This window comes from Anolis carolinensis, unplaced genomic scaffold (genome assembly GCF_035594765.1).
Source record: "Anolis carolinensis isolate JA03-04 unplaced genomic scaffold, rAnoCar3.1.pri scaffold_12, whole genome shotgun sequence".
Taxonomy (NCBI): domain Eukaryota; kingdom Metazoa; phylum Chordata; class Lepidosauria; order Squamata; family Dactyloidae; genus Anolis; species Anolis carolinensis.
This window is the reverse complement of record NW_026943823.1, coordinates 14,523,056-14,543,688: the sequence shown is the minus strand read 5'-3', so window position 1 is coordinate 14,543,688 and position 20,633 is coordinate 14,523,056. Positions and strand designations below refer to the sequence as shown.

Below are 20,633 nucleotides of genomic sequence, written 5' to 3'. Positions count from 1 at the left end.
CTTGTCGGATATTTGTGGGGAGGGTGTTCCACAGCCGGGGAGCCACCAACGAGAAGGCCCAATACTGGAAAGGAATACATGACTTAAGCCAGAAAGTTTTAAAAATAAAAATCTTAAAATCAGAGTACCGTATATACTTGAGTATAAGCCGACCTGAATATAAGCCGAGGCACCTAATTTTACCACAAAAAAACTGGGAAAACATTGACTCCAGTATAAGCCGAGGATGGTAAATTTCAAAAATAAAAATGGATACCAATAAAATTACATTAATTGAGGCCTCAGTAGGTTAAATGTTTTTGAATATTTACATAAAGCTCAAATTTAAGATAAGACTGTCCAACTCTGATCAAATCATTATTCTCATCTTCAATGCAAATGTGCTTATGTATCCTTTAAATAATAATAGAGTAAAATAATAAATGCAATAATAATAATAAGATCAGAGTGAAATAATAAATGTATTATTAATAATAATAAAAATAGAGCAAAATAAATGTAATAGTAGCAACAATAATAGAGAAAAATAATAGATGTAATAATACCAATAATAATAGAGAAAAATAATAAATGTACCATATATTCTCGAGTATAAGCTGACCGAAATATAAGCCAACCAAGTATAAGCCGAGGGGGGCTTTTTCAGTCTTAAAAAAAGGGCTGAAAAACTAGGCTTATACTCGAGTATATACAGTACTTCTTGCTAGGATTAACAAATATAGACCGGCCTACAAATACAGACAGAGCTTTCACCTTTATCACAACATCTGCAAGAATTATCTACGCAAGAGGCTGGAGACAGGAAAACATACCTACGAAGGAAGAATGGATTGAGAAAATGTTGGACATTATGAACATGGATGAATTGACATCCCTGATCACCAAAACCCAGGGAAAAAGCAAAATTAGGACTGATTGGACTCCGTTCAAGGATTGGATGAAAGAAAACAAGCTAAAGATCCTAATCTAAAATGAAGAGAGAAAACGGAATGGACTATAGCACAGTTTAAGACAAACCCAATGGAGTAGTGGGTTAAAGCCTTGTGACTTGAGGGTTGGGCTGCTGATCTGCAAGCTGCCAGGTTCGAATCCCACCTGGGGAGAGTGCGGATGAGCTCCCTCTATCAGCTCCAGCTCCATGCGGGGACATGAGAAAAGCCTCCCACAAGGATGGTAAAAATATCCTAGCGTCCCCTGGGCAACGTCCTTGCAGACGGCCAATTCTCTCACTCCAGAAGGGACTTGCAGTTCCTCAAGTTGCTCTTGACGTGGAAAAAAAACCCCAATGGACAATTTTATTATTTTTTTACACCACCCAACTATAAAGAAGAAAGGAAGTTCTATATATTTTCATTTTTTATCTTTTCCTATTTTTTAAATCTATCTATATACATACACATCTTTTTCAAACTTTTTTCTTTCTTCCCCCCTCCCTCCCCCCTCTACCCTCTCACCTCCTTCCCTCTCTTCCTTCCCCTATTCCCCCTCATAGAAAACATTTAAATAAAAACTATTTAAAACAACAACAACAGAACAATTAATTAAAAACATTATAACTACATAAAACAACAACAATAATTAGAATTGAATAGCTTGGCAGCTTCAAAGCCTGGCTGTTTTCTGCCTGGGGGTATCCTTGGTTGGGAGGTGTTAACTGGCCCTGATTGTTTCTCGTCTGGAATTCCCATCTTCTGAGTGTTCTATCTGTAGACAGTTTGTAAAATCCAGGTACAGTAGAGTCTCACTCATCCAACACTCGCTTATCCAACGTTCTGGATTATCCAACGCATTTTTGTAGTCAATGTTTTCAATACATCGTGATATTTTGGTGCTAAATTCGTAAATACAGTCATTACTACATAGCATTACTGCGTATTGAACTACTTTTTCTGCCAAATGTGTTGTATAACATGATGTATCGGTGCTTGATTTGTAAAATCATAACATAATTTGATGTTTAATAGGCTTTTCCTTAATCCCTCCTTATTATCCAACAAATTCGCTTATCCAACGTTCTGCTGGCCCGTTTATGTTGGATAAGTGAGACTCTACTGTATTTTGGAGTCCAACTCCTAAAATTCCCAACAGCTTACAGATAAGAATGAAAAGGAGGTAAATGAAGGAATGTGACTTCCCTCGTCAGCCTCCGCTCCGGAGCCACGCCCCCTCCCAGTGCTTTTTTTTCCTGCCGGGCGCGGGGCATGCCGGGACTTGTAGTCCGAATAGGGCTGGAGGGCCATGCCGCGGCCATGAAGAGGTGGGCAGGCAGCCTTGCCTTCCGGGTGGGGTTCTGGCCTTCGAAAGCTCCCCCGAAACCCGAAGAGCTACTGAGGCCTTTAAGCAGAGGCTGGATGACCATCTCTCGGGAGGGATCGAATTGTGTCACCGCGGAGCCTCTTCCATGGAGGAGATAAGTGTGTAGGTGAGGCATGGGCAGACTTCGGCCTTCCCTCCAGGTGGTTTGGACTTCAACTCCCACAATTCCTAACAGCCGGTAGGCTGTTAGGAATTGTGGGAGTTGAAGTCCAAAACACCTGGAGGGAAGGCTGAAGTTTGCTCATGCCTCATCTACGCACCTATCTCCTCTCTGGACTCTTTCAAGTAGAGGCTTGGATGCACATCTGTCTGGAGGGATCGAATTGTGCTTCACTGCTTGGAAGAAGGGGGTTGAACTAGATGGCCTATGGGCGTCTAATCTATCTATCGTTTATTTATTTGAGACATTTATATAACGCCCTCCTTCAGGGCAGTTTACAAGTATATATACATACAATATATTATATTATAGGACTATATTGCAATATTATGAGTAATATTGCATGTAATATAAATATACAATTATAATAGTGAATTATAATTATTATTACATTGTATTACATCATAATACAGTAGAGTCTCACTTATCCAAGCCTCGCTTATCCAAGGTTCTGGATAATCCAAGCCATTTTTGTAGTCAATGTTTTCAATATATCATGATATTTTGTTGCTAAATTCGTAAATACAGTAATTATAACATAACATTACTGCGTATTGAACTACTTTTTCTTTCAAATTTGTTGTATAACATGAAACTTTGGTATTTAATTTGTAAAATCATAACCTAATTTGATGTTGAATAGGCTTTTCATTGATCCCTCCTTATTATCCAAAATATTCACTTATCCAAGCTTCTGCCGGCCGTTTAGCTTGGATAAGTGAGACTCTACTGTATATATACATACAATATATTATATTATACGACTATATTGCAATATTATTAGTAATATTGCATGTAATATAAATATACAATTATAATAGTGAATTATAATTATTATTGCATTGTATTACATCATAATATTATTATTAATATTACATGTATATACAATATATTATAATATTAGTATAGTATAATATTATTATATATTATTATATCATTAAATGGATACAGGAGACCTGGTGGAAAGATGTCTTCCTGGCCCCGCCTTCATTCTGCTCCAGAATGGCAGTTAGATCTTGGGGGGGGGGGGGGGTGCTCCCATCTGATGGTAAAGGAGACAGTAGCAATTGCTGGGTGGCCCTCTGCGGGGGGGGGGAGGGGATCGAATTGTACCTGAAATAATAGGCAACACCATCAGTCCAATAGGCTTGTCCAATATATAATGGCTTACTCCTTTTGCCCCTCAGGGTCAGTGGCTTCTTGGGGCCCTCCGGGGAGGAGCCCTCGGGGCCCGAGGCGCTGGAGACGGAGGGCGAGCGGCAGCTGCGGAGCCTCCTGCGCCACCAGCTAGACCCCTCAGCCTCCCTAGAGAGGTAAGTGGCCCCGGGCCCCTTCCAAAGAGGGGAGAAGAGGGTGGCTTTGTTGTCATTTGCACACTGTACAACGAGATTAAATGCCATCCCCAATACGTTATCGAAGGCTTTCATGGCGGGGATCACAGGGTTGTTGTGTGTTTCCCGGGCTGTATGGCCATGTTCTAGAAGTATTCTCTCCTGATGTTTTGCCCACATCTATGGCAGGCATCCTCAGAGGTTGTGAGGTACGGAGAAACTAAGCAAGGAAGGTTTATACGAGGGCTAACCACAAAGTTAATGACGTTTTGGAATTAAAAATTAACAACATATAGGAATAAATATTTATTATATACATTTGAAAGCCGCACTGCAATAGTACTTTTAAATATAGTCCCCATTCAAAATTAGGCACGTTTCATAACTATTAGTGATTTTGTGGATAACTTTGTGGATAGCCCTCGTATATATCTGTGGGAAGTCCAGGGTGAGGGAAGAACTCTTTGTCAGTTGGAGGCCAGTGTGAATGTTGCAGTTAATCACCACAATTAGCATTGAATAGCTTCATCTCCTGGTTTCCTGCCTGGGGGCATCCTTTGTTCAGAGTTTTTAGCTTCCCTTGGTTCCCATGTCTGGACACAGTATATTATTTGAGAACACAGAAATGCTTGACCACTCCAACAATTATCATGTCAGACTACACAGAGAAGCCATTGAAATTCACAAGCATGTGGACAACTTCAACAGAAAAGAGGAAACATTATAAGACACAAAAAAACATGGTCAGACAAACAAGAAAATTAAAGAAATATGGACTCCATTTAGCAGATGGTTACAGATTGTTAAACCATATGATGAAAGCTGGAAGAAAAAATTGGGAAGAATGGAAAGAAGGCTCATGTAACAAGAAAATAAGGTTTACGTTGTCAACAGGGAGGGGGGTGGGGTGGGTGTGGGGGAGGGAGAAGAGAATGGAAAAGGAAAATGTAACTATGATTATCTATATATATAAAAGAGTGATGGCATCAGGGCAGCAGACAAAACAACAAAACTACAGGCCCCCCAACCTCGAAATTTGACAACACAACCCATCATTCACGGCTCTAGGTTGATACAACAAAAAGAAAAGAAAAATAAAGTCCTAATTAGAAGGAGAGGAATAATAGTTTTTATCCAATTGCTGCCAGTTTGAAGGCTAAGCTCCACCCACTTGGTCTCCTAGCAACCTACTCAGCCCAGGGACAGGCACAGTTAGGCCTCACTTAGGCCTCTTCCACAGATTATCAGATTTTAACTGGATTATATGGCAGTGTAGACTCAAGGCCCTTCCAAACAGCTATATAACCCATTTAGAATCTTATATTATCTGCTTTGAACTGGATTATCTTGACTCCACATTGCCATATCATCACTTCAGTGTGCATACTAAACATAAAGACAACCATACAACAGACATTCAATACTACCTCAACAATTTCTCACCAACACCACCAGACAACGCCACAGCAACGCGTGGCCAGGCACAGCTAGTGTATTATAAAATAATGATTAATAAAAATTCCCTCTGGGGAGGGGAAAAAACAGAAAGGAGGAAACTATGAAAATGAACAAAATCTGGCTACCAGTATTAAAAAACTCAAAAATCAGAACAGTAAATAAGCAACACTGGGAACCAAGGGCAGCTAACGACTCTGAACAAAGGATGCCCCCAGGCAGGAAGCCAGGAGATGAAGCTATTCAATGCTAATTGAGGTGATTAACTACAACATTCACACTGGCCTCCAACTGACAAAGAGTTCTTCTCTCACCCTGGACTTTCCACAGATATATATAAACCTTCCTTGCTTAGTTTCTCCATACCTCACAACCTCTGAGGATGCCTGCCATAGATGTGGGTGAAACGTCAGGAGAGAAAACTTCTAGAACATGGCCATACAGCCCGGAAAACATACCACAATACCCAATATGCATTACCTTTTCCAGATGCCTCTCGCAGCGTTCCCGCTTTGCCCCGGCCGCTCTCTTCCAGCCCTCCTTCGGGGAGGAGGCCGCCGGGGCCCGCAGCCTGACTCACTTCCAGGCCTTGCAGCAGCGCAACCGGGAGGAGGATGCCCTCCGGGACATGGGCCTCTCCGACGCCGAGCGGCGACTCTGGAGGGGGAACCGGGGCGGAGAGGAACAGGAGGAGCAGGTAGGGGTCCTGTGGGTCCCGCAGGGTTCAGTACGGTCCCCCATGTTGTCCCTACATCAGTGGTTCTTAACCTTCCTAATGCTGCAACCCCTTAATACAGTTCCTCATGTTGTGGTAACCCCCAACCATAACATTTTTATTGCGACTTCATAAGTGTAATTTTGCCACTGTTGTGCATTGTAATGTAAATATTGGAATGTTTTGGTGGACATTGACCAAAGTTTGGGAGTTGTAGTTCACCTATAACCCTAGAGCACTCTGGACTCCAAACACTGATGGATCTGGACCAAACTTGGCTCAAATACTCAATATGCCCAAATGTCAACACTGTTGGAGTTTGGGGAAAATAGACCTTGACATTTGGGAGTTGTAGTTGCTGGGATTTATAGTTCACCTACAATCAAAGAGCCCCTTGTACCCCACCAACAATAGAATTGGGCCAGTATCTCCCCCTATGAGCCGATTTGGAGATTAAGTTTGTCTAGGGAAACCCTGCTCTCGGTGCCACCTGCTGAACAAGCCCGATAGGTGGAGATGAGAGACAGGGCCTTCTCAGTGGTGACCCCTTGGCTTTGGATCTACCTCCCTAGTGACATTATATCAGCCCCCTCCCTCCTAGCCTTCAGAAAGAAAGTAAAAACCTGGCTCTGGGATCAGGCTATGAGAGAATAGCACAGTGCAATAATAGATTTGGAATATGTGCAATGACTACGGAATGGCCTTGGACTACGATTTTTGGATGGTGTGATTTTAATATTGAATGTAATGTTTAACATGTATCAATTTTTAATTTAATTTCTTTTTAAGCTTTTGTATATGTTTTTAAGGCATTGAATAATTGCCATATGTAAGCCACCTTGAGTCCCCTTGCGGTATAGAAAAGCGGGGTATGAATAGGGTAAATAGATAAATAGTAGGAGCACCCACTTTGTGGGTGGATTGTAGGGAGTGGGTTCATCTTCTCTCCTTCCTTTTCACATTGGTCTCTCCATCAATAATAATAATAATAATAATAATAATAATAATAATAATAATAATAATAATAATGGGGTTGTTGTATGTTTTCCGGGCTATATGGCCATGTTCTAGAAGTATTCTCTCCTGACGTTTCGCCCACATCTATGGAAGGCATTCTCAGAAGTTTTGAGGTATATGACCTCTTGAGGTATATAACCTCTGAGGATGCCTGCCATAGATGTGGGTGAAATGTCAGGAGAGAATACTTCTAGAACATGGCCATACAGCCCGGGAAACACACAACAACCCTGTGATCCTGGCCATGAAAGCCTTCGACAACAACAACAACAACAACAACAACAACAACAACAACAACAACAACAACAATAATGTGTTGTTGAAGGCTTTCATGGCTGGAATCAGGGCCAGCTAACACTTTCCCAACAAATGATTTCCCCAGGCAGAAATCAGCTAGGCTTTGTAGCTGCAAGGCTTTTCAGTGCTAATCAAGGTGATTAATTGCAACATTCACCCTTGCCTCCAGCAGGCAAGAGTTCTTTCTCCTATCCTGGAGGTTATTCCACAGATACATAAACCCCACTTGCCTAGTTTCCAACAGGCCTCACAACCTCTGAAGATGTCTGCCATAGATGTGGGCAAAACATCAGGAGAGAATGCTTCTGGAACATGGCCATACAGCCAGAAAACTCACAGCAACCCAATAATAATCCTACACAAATGTGAGATGGTGCAATGCATTGTGTAGGATTATTATTTTCCCCAAATTGTGAGCCATTTCCATGACGTTTTCTAGAGTGGTGGGTCTTTTCAATTTGCTTGAATCTTAACTGTTTTGACTTTTTAACGAACCTTCCTCATTTCTCTGCTTGTCTTGCAGAGCCCCGGTTTGGGGGCAACCCCTGAGGCTCGTCAGGACCGACTCCGTGCCATCCAGGAGAAGATTGCCGAGCGCCAGCGCATCCTGGCCCTGCCCCAGCGCTTTGCAGGCAGCAAGCCGCTCAGCCGTCGGGAGATGGAGATCGAGCGCTCCCTCTTCCAGGGCACCGACCGACATGCCTTCCTCCGGGGGCTCTACCACCAAGGCAGGGCATGGAAGGGGGTGCTTGCGGGAGAAGGAACAGGGGAGGGGCTCCAGAGCCCAAGTGATGGGCCACTTCTCCCTTGGGCTGCACAGGTGAGGCTCCGCAGAAGGATTCCTCTGCGACGGAAGGCCCTGCAGCTCGCCTGGAGACACTCTACCAGGAGGTCCTGGCCCCAGCGCCCCCGAGGGAGCCTCTCCCGGAACCCCCCACGCACGGCACAGACCCAGCACCACATCCGGAAACAACAGCACTAGTCACACGCCCGGTGACCTTCATCCCGGAAGAGGAGATCTGCCAAAGCCGCCTCTCGGAGGAAGAGATCCGCCAGATCCCCCGGTTTGCCTCCTATGACCCTGGAGAACCAAGCCAGGTACCATCACCAGCAGAGAGGCATGGAATGGGATGGGGAGGGGTGCATAGCAATACTATAATATAGTAACTATATTAGGATATAATAATATATTGTAATATAAGGTAAAGGTAAAGGTAATATATAATATAGGATATAATAATATATTGTAAAGTAATAATGTAATATTATTATTATATTATTTGATAATAATGACATAATATAATAATATATTATAACACTATAATAATAATAATGAAATAATAGATAGTAATACTATAATATAGTAAACATATTATAATGATATAAAGTTATAATAATGCGCTATATTATATAGTGATAGAACAATTACCGTGTCTGAGAGTTCCTTCTTGTGGAACGCCATGGGATGAGGTCCCTGTGCAGCCCCCTTCCCTCCCTCCCTCCCTCCCTTTCTTTCTTTCCTTCCTTCTTTCTTTCTTTCTTTCTTTCTTTCTTTCTTTCTTTCTTTCTTTCTTTCTTTCCTTCCTTCGGAGATACATTAATTAATTAATCAGCCCCAGCGGGTTTTTAATAATCTATCCTGTATTTATTACGGTCTTACCATTTATGTGTTTGAAATGCAATTTTTATCCTATATTGCTGTTTTAATTGATATATTGTATTACTGTTTTATCTTTTTTATATTGTGATTTGTATTATGTTGCTTATATTTTGTCCTTACGTGTCCCCATGTAAGCCGGCCCGAGTCCCCGCAGGGAGATGGTGGCGGGGTATAAATAAAGTATTATTATTATTATTAGGTAAAGGTAAAGGTTTTCCCCTGACGTTAAGTCCAGTTGTGACTGACTCTGGGGGTTGGTGCTCATCTCCATTTCTAGGCCGAAGAGCTGGCGTTGTCCATAGACACCTCCAAGGTCATGTGGCCGGCATGACTGCATGGAGCGCCGTTACCTTCCCACCGGAGCAGTACCTATTTATCTACTCACATTGGCATGTTTTTGAACTGCTAGGTTGGCAGGAGCAGGGGCTAATAGCGGGCGCTCATTCCGCTCCCGGGATTTGAACCTGGGACCTTTCGGTCTGCAAGTTCAGCAGCTCAGCGCTTTAACACACTGCGCCACCACCAGGGGCCTTATTATTATTATTATTATTATTATTATTATTATTATTATTATTATTATTATATTGTTCCCTGCTAGGAGTGTGGTGCATGCAGTCAAGGGAGCAGGCTGCCCTTCCTCAGCGTAGGCCACATTGACAACAGCAGTGTTTCCTTTGGGCTCTGTTATTAGGTGCTGTACCTGAAGAATCTCAGTCGCCAGGTGACGGTGGAAGACCTTATGTCGGTCTTTGCCAGGTTCCAGGAGAAGGAGGGCCCCCAGATCCGGTTCCGCCTCCTGAGCGGACGCATGCGAGGCCAAGCCTTCCTCACCTTCCCCAGTAAGGCCCTCTTCCTCCTTCCCTTGTGAACCCAGGGATGTCCCCTCCGCCCAGAGCTCTGACTCCTGCTTCTCCTTTCAGGCATCTCAGTGGCCCAGGCAGCTCTGCAGCTGGCCAGTGGATACCACTTGCTGGGGAAGCCCCTTGTCATTGAGTTTGGGAAGAGCAAGGGGCGACCAGAGCCCATTCCAAGTCCTGGGACACCTGCCCCACCTTCTGAGGAAGAAAACCTGACTAGTGTGGACGTGGCAGAGAACAGCAAAAAGCACAGAACAGGCAGCACCATTGCATCCAGAGAGGGGATTGTTTTCTCAGGAGAAAGACCTGATGTGGGGCAGCCCTCTTGATAGGAGTTGCTGCTTCTGACTGACTCTGCTGGGTCTTTGTGAGGAGGAATGTGGTCTTGGGCCCAGTAGCCGCTTCGTTCAGTTGCTGCTCTGCTTGTGGCAGCCATGGCAAAGCATCCAGGAACAGAACCAGCCCTTTCCTTTGCCTTCAGGGCCACCCTACTGGTTTTCTGGAAGGAGGGGACTCATAGAATTTGAAGAACCTAGCCCACCCCTAGGCCCATTGAAAAGGGTGCTGAGTAAATGTGAGAAGGCTAATTTTGGGGTGCTAGGATCCTCCATGAGCCACATTGGTCTCGAAATGCAAAATAACATTGGCAGCTTAAGAAAGTTGGAACTCTGTGAGTTTTCCAGGCTGTCTGGCCATGTTCCAGAAGTATTATCTCCTTATATTTCACCCACATCTATAGCAGGAATCCTCGGAGGTTATGAGGAATATTGGAAACTAGGCAAGTGGGGTTTATATATCTGTGAAATAATGTCCATGGTGGGAGAAAGTATTTTGTCTGTTTGAAGCAAGTGTGAATGTTGCAATTAATCACCTTGATTAGCATGGAAGGATTCCCCAGGCAGGAAGCAGCCAGGCCTTGAATCTGCCATGCCATTACATGCTAGATGACTAATTATAACATTCATACTTTCCCCAGCAGACAAGAGTTCTTTTCTCACACCCTGGACCTTCCACAAATATATAAACCCCACTTACCTAGTTTCCAACAGACCTCACAACCTCTGAGGATGCCTGCCATAGATGTGGGCAAAACGTCAGGAGAGAATGCTTCTGGAACATGGCCAGACAGCCCGCAAAACTCACAACAACTCAGTGATCTCGGCCATGAAAGCCTTCGACAACACAAAGTTGAAACAGCTCTATACCTCACCTTTTTTCTCCAGGTGAGATGCCATTACAGTATGGGGGCGGGGGCTTTCTTCCCTTTTGCCCCTCTCTGTCCTGAAGTGATTAAACTACATTGTAACTGGGTTGTTGTATGTTTTCCGGGCTTGTATGGCCATGTTTGAGAAGTATTCTCCCTTGACGTTTCGCCCACATCTATGGCAGGCATCCTCAGAGGTTGTGAGGTATGGAGAAACTAAGCAAGGAAGGTTAATATATATCTGTGGAAAGTCCAGGGTGAGGGAAGAACTCTTGTCAGTTGGAGGCCAGTGTAAATGTTGCAGTTAATCACCCTTATTTATTTATTTATTTCGTGTCAAAAGCATTGTACAACAAATACAATTCGGGGGACACGGAAAGAGCCTCCCCGAAGATTGAGTGAATTCAGTCAGGCGTCCCCTGGGCAATGTTTCTTTCCACCCCAAAAGCATTGGAGTTAATCACCCTAATTTGCATTGAATGGCTACATCTACTAGCTATTTCCTGCCTGGGGGCATCCTTTGTTAGCTGCCCCTAGTTCCCATGTCTCAGAGTATTGCTTCTTATTTATTGTTCTGATTTTTGAGTTTTTTAATACTGGTAGCCAGATTTTGTTCATTTTCATGGTTTCCTCCTTTCTGTTGAAGTTGTCCACATGCTTCAGAACAGTAAATAAGAAGCAACACTCTGAGACATGGGAACTAGGGGCAGCTAACAAAGAATGCCCCCAGGCAGAAAGTAGCTAGTAGATGAAACCATTCAATGCAAATTAGGGTGATTAACTGGAACATTTATGCTGGCCTCCAACTGACAAGAGTTCTTCCCTCACTCTGGACTTCCCACATATATATATGAACCTTCCTTGCTTAGGTTCTCCATACCTCACAACCTCTGAGGATGCCTGCCATAGATGTGGGTGAAACGTCAGGAGAGAATACTTCTAGAATATGGCCATAAAGCCCGGAAAACATACAACAACCCTGTGATCCCGGCCATTAAAGCCTTCGACAATATATTGTAATTTTTTTGACCAGGCATTAGTTGGGTTTTTTGGTTGACTTGACTCATGAGCTGTCCAGAGGAGGAGGGGAGGGAGGAGGCGGAGGGGGGGGGGGCTCAACTCGCAGGAGGGAGGCCTCAGGTGGAAACAGACCATTGTCCCCCTTCCTCTGGTTATGCCCCCCCTCCCCTTGGCCCTGTCCTGGCCCCTGTCCAGGCATCTCTTGGGGAGGTTGGGGTCAGCCGTGAGGAGAGCTTAGGAAAGCAAATCTGATTAAAAGCGTCGTCAGCAGCACTTCCTCCTTGCTTTCCTTTTTTAACTCCAGACATGACACTTTCCTCTGCTGCTGAGAAAGAGAAGGCCGAGCGCCTGATTAAGGGATTGCTGTCTGTCTGCTTTAATTACGGCTCATGACTGGGGCTGTGCTGTCCTCCGGTGAACCTCTGTGATGGAGGAAGAGGAGGAGGAGGAGGAGGAGGAGGAGATGGCGCAAGCAGCGGGCAGAGAGGGCAGCTGCATCCTGGACCAGGCTCCTCAGGGCTTTCCTGGACAGGAGGGGGAGTGACCCGAAACTACACTGGAATAAGGGCCCGATAAGATACACCCCCCTCCCCAGAGGAGGTCTCTGGGACCACTTTTTCCAGAGCCCCACTTCTGCTGCCTCTTTGTGTCCCTTGTGGCCACCACCCTTTCATGCCTGCTTCCCAACAGGATGCGTGTTTCTCCTGCAGGAGCCTCAATTCTTCAGGCAGCGCACAAAAGGCCAGCTGGGCGCATGGAGCAAATGGGCCCTGTCCCACACTGTCCCACACCCTCCTTTTAGGGCCATTCCCGGGTCCCTCCGCTGGGTGGCACTGCTGGTTCCTTGGATGGGGAGGCCTTCTGGCCCTTTCCAATGGGAAGCCCCGAGTTGCTGCGCAGGATAAAAGAGACTGGCAAACGGGTTGGCACAGAGAAGGCTGCCACCAGTGAACTTGGCACTCTTGTCACCTGGCATTTATCTAAATGACTTTATTGCTGGAGATCTTTTCACGCGGTACTCCAAGGCTAACATCTCCTTAGATGACGTCCCATTTGAAGGAAGTTTGCCACAGCAATAGCAATGGCGGAGGATGCGCTCTCTCCCTGTGGCATCAATGCCCAGGGCTCTTCCAATCCGCATGGGCTTCCAATGAAGAGCCGAGGGAGACAGAGTTTTCACAGCTTTATTTGACAACAGTTCAGCTCACCCATCCACCAAACCACATGAGAAGAATTGTTGGGAGTTTTCTGGACTGTATGGCCATGTTCCAGAAGCATTCTCTCCTGACATTTTGCCCACACCTATGGCAGGCAAACTCAGAGGTGTGGTGTCTGTTGGCCTAGTTTCCAACAGACCTCACACCTCTGGGGATTTTTTTTTATCATGTCAGAAGCAACTTGAGAACAAGCCAACCTTCAGGTCAACAGTTCAGGGTGTGTTCAGGGTTTAACCCATTGTGCCACCCCAGCTCCTACCTCTGAGGATACCTGCCAAACATGTGGGTGAAACATCAAGAGAGAATGCTTCTGGAACAGGGCCATACAGCCCAGAAAACTCACAGCAACCCAGTGATTCCAGCCATGAAAGCCTTTGGCAACACACACATGAGAAGGGTCTGCTTTCCCAATGCAATGGCACCGTATGCCCTCCCCCCTCCCAGGATCGTATTTAGGGACTGTTCTTGGTACCCCGCCTCCCCATTTCCATGCCCTCCCTTTTGTTACCACTGAAAAGTGATTCATGCTTGGGGCAGGCAGGGTCCCAGCCCGCACTGCCTTTGGGTGGAAATTGGTGCAGCGCAGAGCAGCCCTCCAGTCTTGGCTTGGCATTTTGGTGCCCACCCAGCCCGCTCCCTTGGAGAAATGGAAGGAAGAGGAGGAGGATGGCTGTTGGCAGATGGGCATGAATCCAGTCACCCAGAGTGACCCTTTCCCTCCCCAATACCCTCTCCAGAAAGGGCACCCCTTCGCCCTATCCCCACAGTGAGGGTCTCGCTAGGTCTTCTGGCACTTTCAGCTTCCCATGGCCTCCTCCTCTCCCTTCGGGGCCAGTGCTGCTGGTGCCTTGAGGCTTGGGCAAGAACATGGCGGGCAGTGCTGGTAGGCCTGGAGAGACACAGAGCATCCGTGGGAGGCAGAAGGGCCTGGCAGTTAGCTCACCGGCCTCCCTCCCCCCTCCTCCCTAATGATGTTTGTTATTCCCTGCCAAGGCCAGGCTGTTCCTGCTCTCCTCCCACAGGAGAATAAGGGTAGGCGGGCAGGTGACTCTTCAAAGCGAGAGGTTGCTGAGGTCATTAAGCGAAAGGACACACTTTGATCCAGCCCAGCCCTGGAGCCCTGTGCCTTGTGAGCTTGGCCTGTTTCCCACTTGCAGGAGGCAGCCTGGCAAAGCAGAAGAGGGGCTACTGCTACAGATGAGCCCTGATACTGAAGGACATCACCCCAGGGACCAAAAGAGGTCTAATTCGGCTGCCCCAATTTAATTGTGCTCATCAGGAAGCCTGGGGTGGGCAGCTGAGCCATTGCTCAATTGGAATCCACAATCTGTCCCTCCCACCCATCACACCTCCAGTCTCCCCAAAGAATGCCCACCAGTTCCTTCCAGTCACCATTGACCAGCCTTGGGCCCAGTAATCCTGGTTGCGGGATCTGCCGCATCCCTGCCTGTGTCCTGTGTCGGGGCCCTGCTGATCCATGCTGGAAGATGGGGGGGGGGGTATGAGGCAGACGCACCATAGAGGTCAATAGCAAATTGATGCCTCAAAGACCCATCCTGCGACAGCCGTCCATCTTTCATGCTGGAAAGCTCTTTTCACGCTGGAAAGCAGGATCTTCCAGAGAAACTCTGAGGGCAGGGGCCATCCAAGGTGATGATTGAGGAAGAAGAGGTCCTGGCAATGGCGGGGTGCAAACACAGGCATAGGGGAGTGGGGGGACTGTGACCGGCTGCCTCCTTGCTGGCTTACCTGTCCCGTGCCTTCAGGTGAGCTGAGGGCTGGGCAGTCATGGATCTGTAGGCACCAGTCCACCTGCCTTTACACATATCCAGTGAGGTTGTAGGCGTTGAACTCGCTCTTAGTCTTTGTTAATGGGGTTGCCCCTGTTGTGGCAGGCGGGGGGCTCCGCGTGGGCACTGTCTGGGCATGGTAGGGGCTGTAGCGGACAGCAGGCGATCGATGTTCCCGGGCTGGACAGGAGGCGCAGAGGATGAGCCCCCCGATGATGGAGATCAGGGAGGACAAGGCGCCCAGGTAGAGGGCCTCGCCCAGCTCAAATTTCATGCTGTCGGGCACCACAGGGCTATAGAAGTCCCTGAGAACCACGTGGATGTTCCAGGCCACGGGGATGAAGGACAGGAGCCCCCCCAGCACAAAGGCTGCCCCTCCGGCCACAGCCACCCAGTCCTTGGACGGAGAGCCCTGGGCAAAGATGGTGCAGCGCAGGCCGGCCACGCAGAGGAGGGCGGCCAGCAGGGAGACGGCGATGGAGGTGGACATCAGGGCCTGGGCGGCCTGGAGGTCAGAGGGCAGGTTGAGCAGGGAGCTGTAGATGTCGCACTGGGTGATGCCGGTGCTGTAGGATGCGCACTCCATCCAGAGGCCCTTGGAGAAGCCCACTGCCGTCACAATGCTGGAACCGATGTAGGCACTGGTGCGCCAGCCGGGGAGGAGCGTGGCGATCACCGTGCACAGCAGGCCCAGCAGGCCCAGGCCGTAGCCCACCAGCTGCAGGCCCACCGAGGCCATTCCCACCTGTGGGTTCAAAGAGCTGTCCGTCCGCCCTTCGTTGCCCCCCTCCCCCCGGCTGCAGAGAGCGAAGTCTCCTTGGGCGCAGCCGCCTTCACAGCCGGCCGGTCTCCTTCGGGACAGTTGGAGCAAGGCTGGAAGATGGCAACAGTTGGGTGGGAGGGAAGAGAGAGCTTTATCTGGGAGACAGGAGGGAGGGGGAGGGCGCACTGGGTTAATGATTGACCCATGGCTTCAGAAAAATGCAGAGCGCTCTTCCTACCCCCACCCCGTTATCTATATCTAGAAATTATGTTTTGAAAAGTCCAAACCCACACACAACCTAGTAGGAATCACAAACAGTTTGGCGGAAGCAACCTCTTCTGACTCTTCAGGCAATAAGTGATGTGCAGAACTGGGAGTGAGTGAGGTATGGCCCTGTCTTAGTGATGGGCCCTCTCCCACTTGTACTTGGCCCTTGAATGCTGAGTGGGCATCTGGCAACAGCCTGTTGGTGTGTGTGTGTGTGTGTGTGTGTGTGTGTGTGTGTGTGTGTGAGAGAGAGAGAGAGAGAGAGAGAGAGAGAGAGAGAGAGAGAGAGAGAGAGAGAGAGAGAAGCACACACTTGATTCAACCAATATGGCTGTGCCCTCAGGCGCTCTTCCTCCCAAACACACACAGAACACAGATCCAAGTTGGAGGAGCAGTCTCTGCTCCCCACCAGTGGCAATTGCTCTTTCTGGCTCAGCTAGGGTTAGAAGATCCATGCTGGGAGGCCCAAGTGGATGGTGGCCTAGCTTGGCCTCTGGTCCCAACATGGTTGCCCATGCCCTGTCCCCTTCCCTGGCATGGCCTCTCTCTCCTTCTGCTCACTTCCTTCTAGCCAGCTGCTTTTTCAAAGGGAGGGAGGAGGGTCTTGCCAGAGGAGAGATGAGCTAATAATCGCTCTCAGAATGGACCACAAAGGTCTCCAAACACCCCTCCCCTTCCTGTCTTCTCTCCGAGGTTAGTAACATGAAGGTAAGAGTGTCTAGATCCAGACCCCTCTCTTCTGCCTTGGTCAGACTATGCCTAGAATCACACTGTGTCCAATTCTGGGCACCGCAATTGAAGGGAGATGTCAACCAGCTGGAATGTGTCCAGAGGAGGGTGACTCAAAGGATCAAGGGTCTGGAGAACAAGCCTTATGAGGAGCGGCTTAAAGAACTGGGCATGTTTAGCCTGCAGAAGAGAAGGCTGAGAGGAGACAAGATGAGCGCCATGGATCAAGATGTGAGGGGAAGTCATAGGGAGGAGGGAGCAAGCTTGTTTTGTACTGCCCTGGAGACTAGGACATGGAACAACAGCTTCAAACCACAGGAAAGAAAGGAGATTCTACCTGAACATGAGGGAAAACCTCCTTATTGTGTGAGAGAGCTATTCAGCAGTGGAACTCTCTCTGTGCCCCAGAGTGTGGTGGAGGTTTCTTCTTTGGAAGCTTTTAAGCAGAGGCTGGATGGCCATCTGTCGGGGGTGCTTTGAATGCAGTTTTCCTGCTTTTTGGCAGAATGGGGTTGGACTGGATAGCCATGGGGTCTCTTCCAAGTCTATGATTCTGTAATTCTATGTAAGGAGGCCCCAACTGCTCCTCCAGCAGCCGGTGCTTTGCTGGGAAGCCCTCCTCTCCCCACCTCCTGCTTTCAAGAGGTCCCCAGCAGCCCACTGCTTCTGGCTTTGAATCTGGAATCCACCTGTATCCAGCTGCCTCCTCCTCCTCTTCCAATTCCCTTTGAAAAGCACGTGCAGCTTTTTCAGGCTTTGGCCCAGAGCAGGTACCCCTTTTCCGTTCTCAAAACTGACCTAGCCCACCAGGCACTTCCTGGAGCCCCCAGAGGCATAATGGGTTAAAGCCTTGTAGCTTGAAGGTTGGGCTGCTGACCTGAAGGCTGCCATGTTCGAATCCCACCCGGGGAGATCACGGATGAGCTCCCTTTATCAGCTCCAGCTCCATGCGGGGACATGAGAGAAGCCTCCCACAAGGATGGTAAAAATATCTCGGCGTCCCCTGGGCAACGTCCTTGCAGACGGCCAATTCTCTCACACCAGAAGTGACTCAGGTTGCTACAGACACAAAAAAAAACCCCTCATCCTTTACACCACTGGTTCTCACCCTCTGGATTCCCAGGTGTTTTGCCTACAATTCCCAGAAACCTCAGCCAATTTACCAACTGTTAGGATTTCTGGGAGCTGGAGGCTGAAACATCTGGGGATCCACAGGTTGAAAACCACTGCTTGACACAGAGGCCTTTGCTGCCTTGGGCCTTGGTCCTCCTCTTGGGGGAAAGAGGAGGATGGAGGGAAAGGAGCAGAGCTATTTCTGGGGGTCTGGCTCTCCCCACAGCCTGGCCAGAGGGTGCCCCACCCTCCCTCCCCATCCCAGAGGGGCACCCCATGGCGACTGACCCCATGGTGGGAGGGGGGCTTACCTCAGGCGGCCACGCAGGGCCCGTTGGAGAGTAGGGAGGCTGGGCGGTCAGGCACCTCCTCAGAACAGGGCCAGAGGGAGGCTGAGGCGTGCTTTCTAATTTTTCACTGCAGCTTTGCCAAATCCACTCACAAATCGGGCTCAGGGGCCGAGGCTTAGTCCAGATCACAATTAAACCCTTTACAGACTCGGACAGATCAGGGACCTGGGGACTGACCCCCATTGAGTGGGCCTGAGTTGCTATGGGTCCTGCCAGGATGGTGGGGGCACAGGGAGGTGGCTGAGGGGCAGGTGGAGATTCTGGGCCCCTGTGGCCATGCTAGGACCAGAAAGAGCTAAGGGACCTCTGAGAACTGCAAGGAGGAGGAGGCCCTCTTCTGCCTTTCCTCCCAGGATTGCCCTTGTCCCAAATGAGAATTAGACGGCACAAATGGCCAGGGAGCCAAGGGAGGGGTGTCTTGGTGGGTCCATCACAAAGGGGCTCCTCTAGACAGAAACAAAGAGAGAGAGAGAGGTCACAAATGTGGCAGGGTGGGGTTGGGCTTTAATTTGATGTTAGGTTTTAATATTGTTTTCCTATGGGGGGGGGGGGGTTCTTGATTTTATGTTGGTATTTGTTGTTTCATTGAGGCATTGAATATTTGCCATTGTATGTTGGAATTCGCCCTGAGTCTCCTTGGGGAGACTGTGCGGAATATAAGTAAAGATTTTATTATTGTTATTATTATTATTATTATTATTATTATTATTATTATTATTATTATTTGAAACACAACAAGATGAGTCCATAGCAGACACTCTGCTGACTGTTGTATTGGATCACATGTCAGACACTTCCCAAGTGTCTAGGACTGTGTGATGTATCTGCGAATAATGCGTGCAGATCCCATAAAGGTGGCCTTCTGCAGCTGGCAGGTGGAAATTTTGTCAGCGCCGATTGTGTTTAAGTGCATGCCAAGGTTTTTAGGCACTGCGCCCAGTGTGTCGATCACCACTGGGACCACTTTGACTGGCTTGTGCCAGAGTCTTTGCAATTCGATCTTTAAGTCCTCATATCGTGTCAGCTTTTCCAGTTGTTTTTCTTCAGTCCTGCTGTCCCCTGGGATTGCAACATCGACAATCTATACTTTGTTTTTTAACATGATTGTGAGGTCAGGAGTCTTGTGCTCCAAAATTCTGTCTGAATTCAGAAGTCCCAAAGTAGCTTGACATGTTCATTCTCTGTAACTTTTTGCGGCTTGGGATCCCACCAGTTATCATCATCATTATTATTATTATTGTGTCTACAATACGAGGCACCGAGGACACAATTGGAATTCAACCTCGCACTGCTCAAGTCTGCAGTCCTCAATGAGGAGCACCTCACTCCCCTGAGCTCAAGGATTCCTTATATTACAGCCTCACTATACTGCCTTCACTTGCTGGGAGCTGAATGCTCTACTAAGTATCCTTTTTGTTCTTTTAAATACTCTGCTGTTTGGGCAGTGACAAGGCAGTGACATCTCCGGCCCATCCCCTGTTCGGATATCAGCCAGCATGCCAACGCCTTAAATGAGGAAATAGATTTCTAAGATCTACAGAGATACTCGAAGGAACACCTCAGCAAGCGAGAGTCCGAAAGTGGCAGGCTAAACCCCAGAAACTATTTTGTGTGTGTGTGTCAGGAGCAACCAGAGTTGCTTCTGGAGTGAGAGAATTGGTTGTCTGCAACGAGTTGCCCAGGTGACGCCCAGATGTTTTGATGTTTTACCATCCTTGTGGGAGGCTTCTCTCATGTCCCCGCATGGAGCTGGAGCTAATAGAGGGAGCTCATCTGCGCTCTCCCCTGGTGGGATTCGAACCTGGCAGTTTTTAGGTCAGCAACCCAACCTTCAAGTCACAAGGCTTTTATCCCCTAGACCATCGGAGGCTCCAGAAACTAAATCAGTGACTTATATTGGATGAAAAACTCCTGGGCTCACAGAAGACTGGGTGACTTGGAAGGCGCTGAACAGGCTGCGCTTTGGCACCATGAGGTGCAGAGCCAACTTTAAGAAATGGGTCTACAGAGGAGCAATCCACAGACCCCCTATTGCAATGCAGCCTGAGCCCTGCCACATGCACAATGAGGACCTTCTTATAGCAAAACCAGAGGCACTCCAAGTGGACAGCTTCTGGTCAAAGGACATTTAAGTATCATGTGTTTTTAAATACATCACAACTGTACCCCCAGTTCGCTTCGGACACGATAAATAATTAAATTTGGGGGGAAATTCCCTTTGGGTGGAAAAGGCAACTCAATAGAATAGGTAGAATAAAGTTGTGCTGGAGCGAACACAGGGTCTTTGGGGGCGGGCGGGGGGATGGAGAGCGGGCTTCTCTGCATTCATGAGCCCGGCTTCGGGGCCTCGGTGCCAGGCAGGCGGCGGGGCT

General features: G+C 47.9%; 2 protein-coding genes across 2 annotated transcripts; one reads left to right on the top strand and one right to left on the bottom strand.

The window, feature by feature from the left end:
- The first annotated feature begins 2,174 nt into the window (after nucleotides 1-2,174).
- Nucleotides 2,175-12,305, top strand: rbm41 (RNA binding motif protein 41). The gene is made up of 7 exons (XM_062963741.1): nucleotides 2,175-2,257; nucleotides 3,664-3,789; nucleotides 5,752-5,959; nucleotides 7,815-8,019; nucleotides 8,112-8,389; nucleotides 9,643-9,790; nucleotides 9,872-12,305. The coding sequence occupies exons 1-7, from the start codon at nucleotides 2,202-2,204 to the stop codon at nucleotides 10,135-10,137; spliced, it is 1,287 nt and encodes a 428-aa protein (XP_062819811.1). The 5' UTR covers nucleotides 2,175-2,201; the 3' UTR covers nucleotides 10,138-12,305.
- An 893-nt stretch (nucleotides 12,306-13,198) lies between these two features.
- Nucleotides 13,199-15,947, bottom strand: cldn2 (claudin 2). The gene has a single exon (XM_008119219.3). It carries the CDS (start codon nucleotides 15,776-15,778, stop codon nucleotides 15,068-15,070), a length of 711 nt encoding a protein of 236 aa, XP_008117426.1. The 5' UTR covers nucleotides 15,779-15,947; the 3' UTR covers nucleotides 13,199-15,067.
- Nucleotides 15,948-20,633: the final 4,686 nt, after the last annotated feature.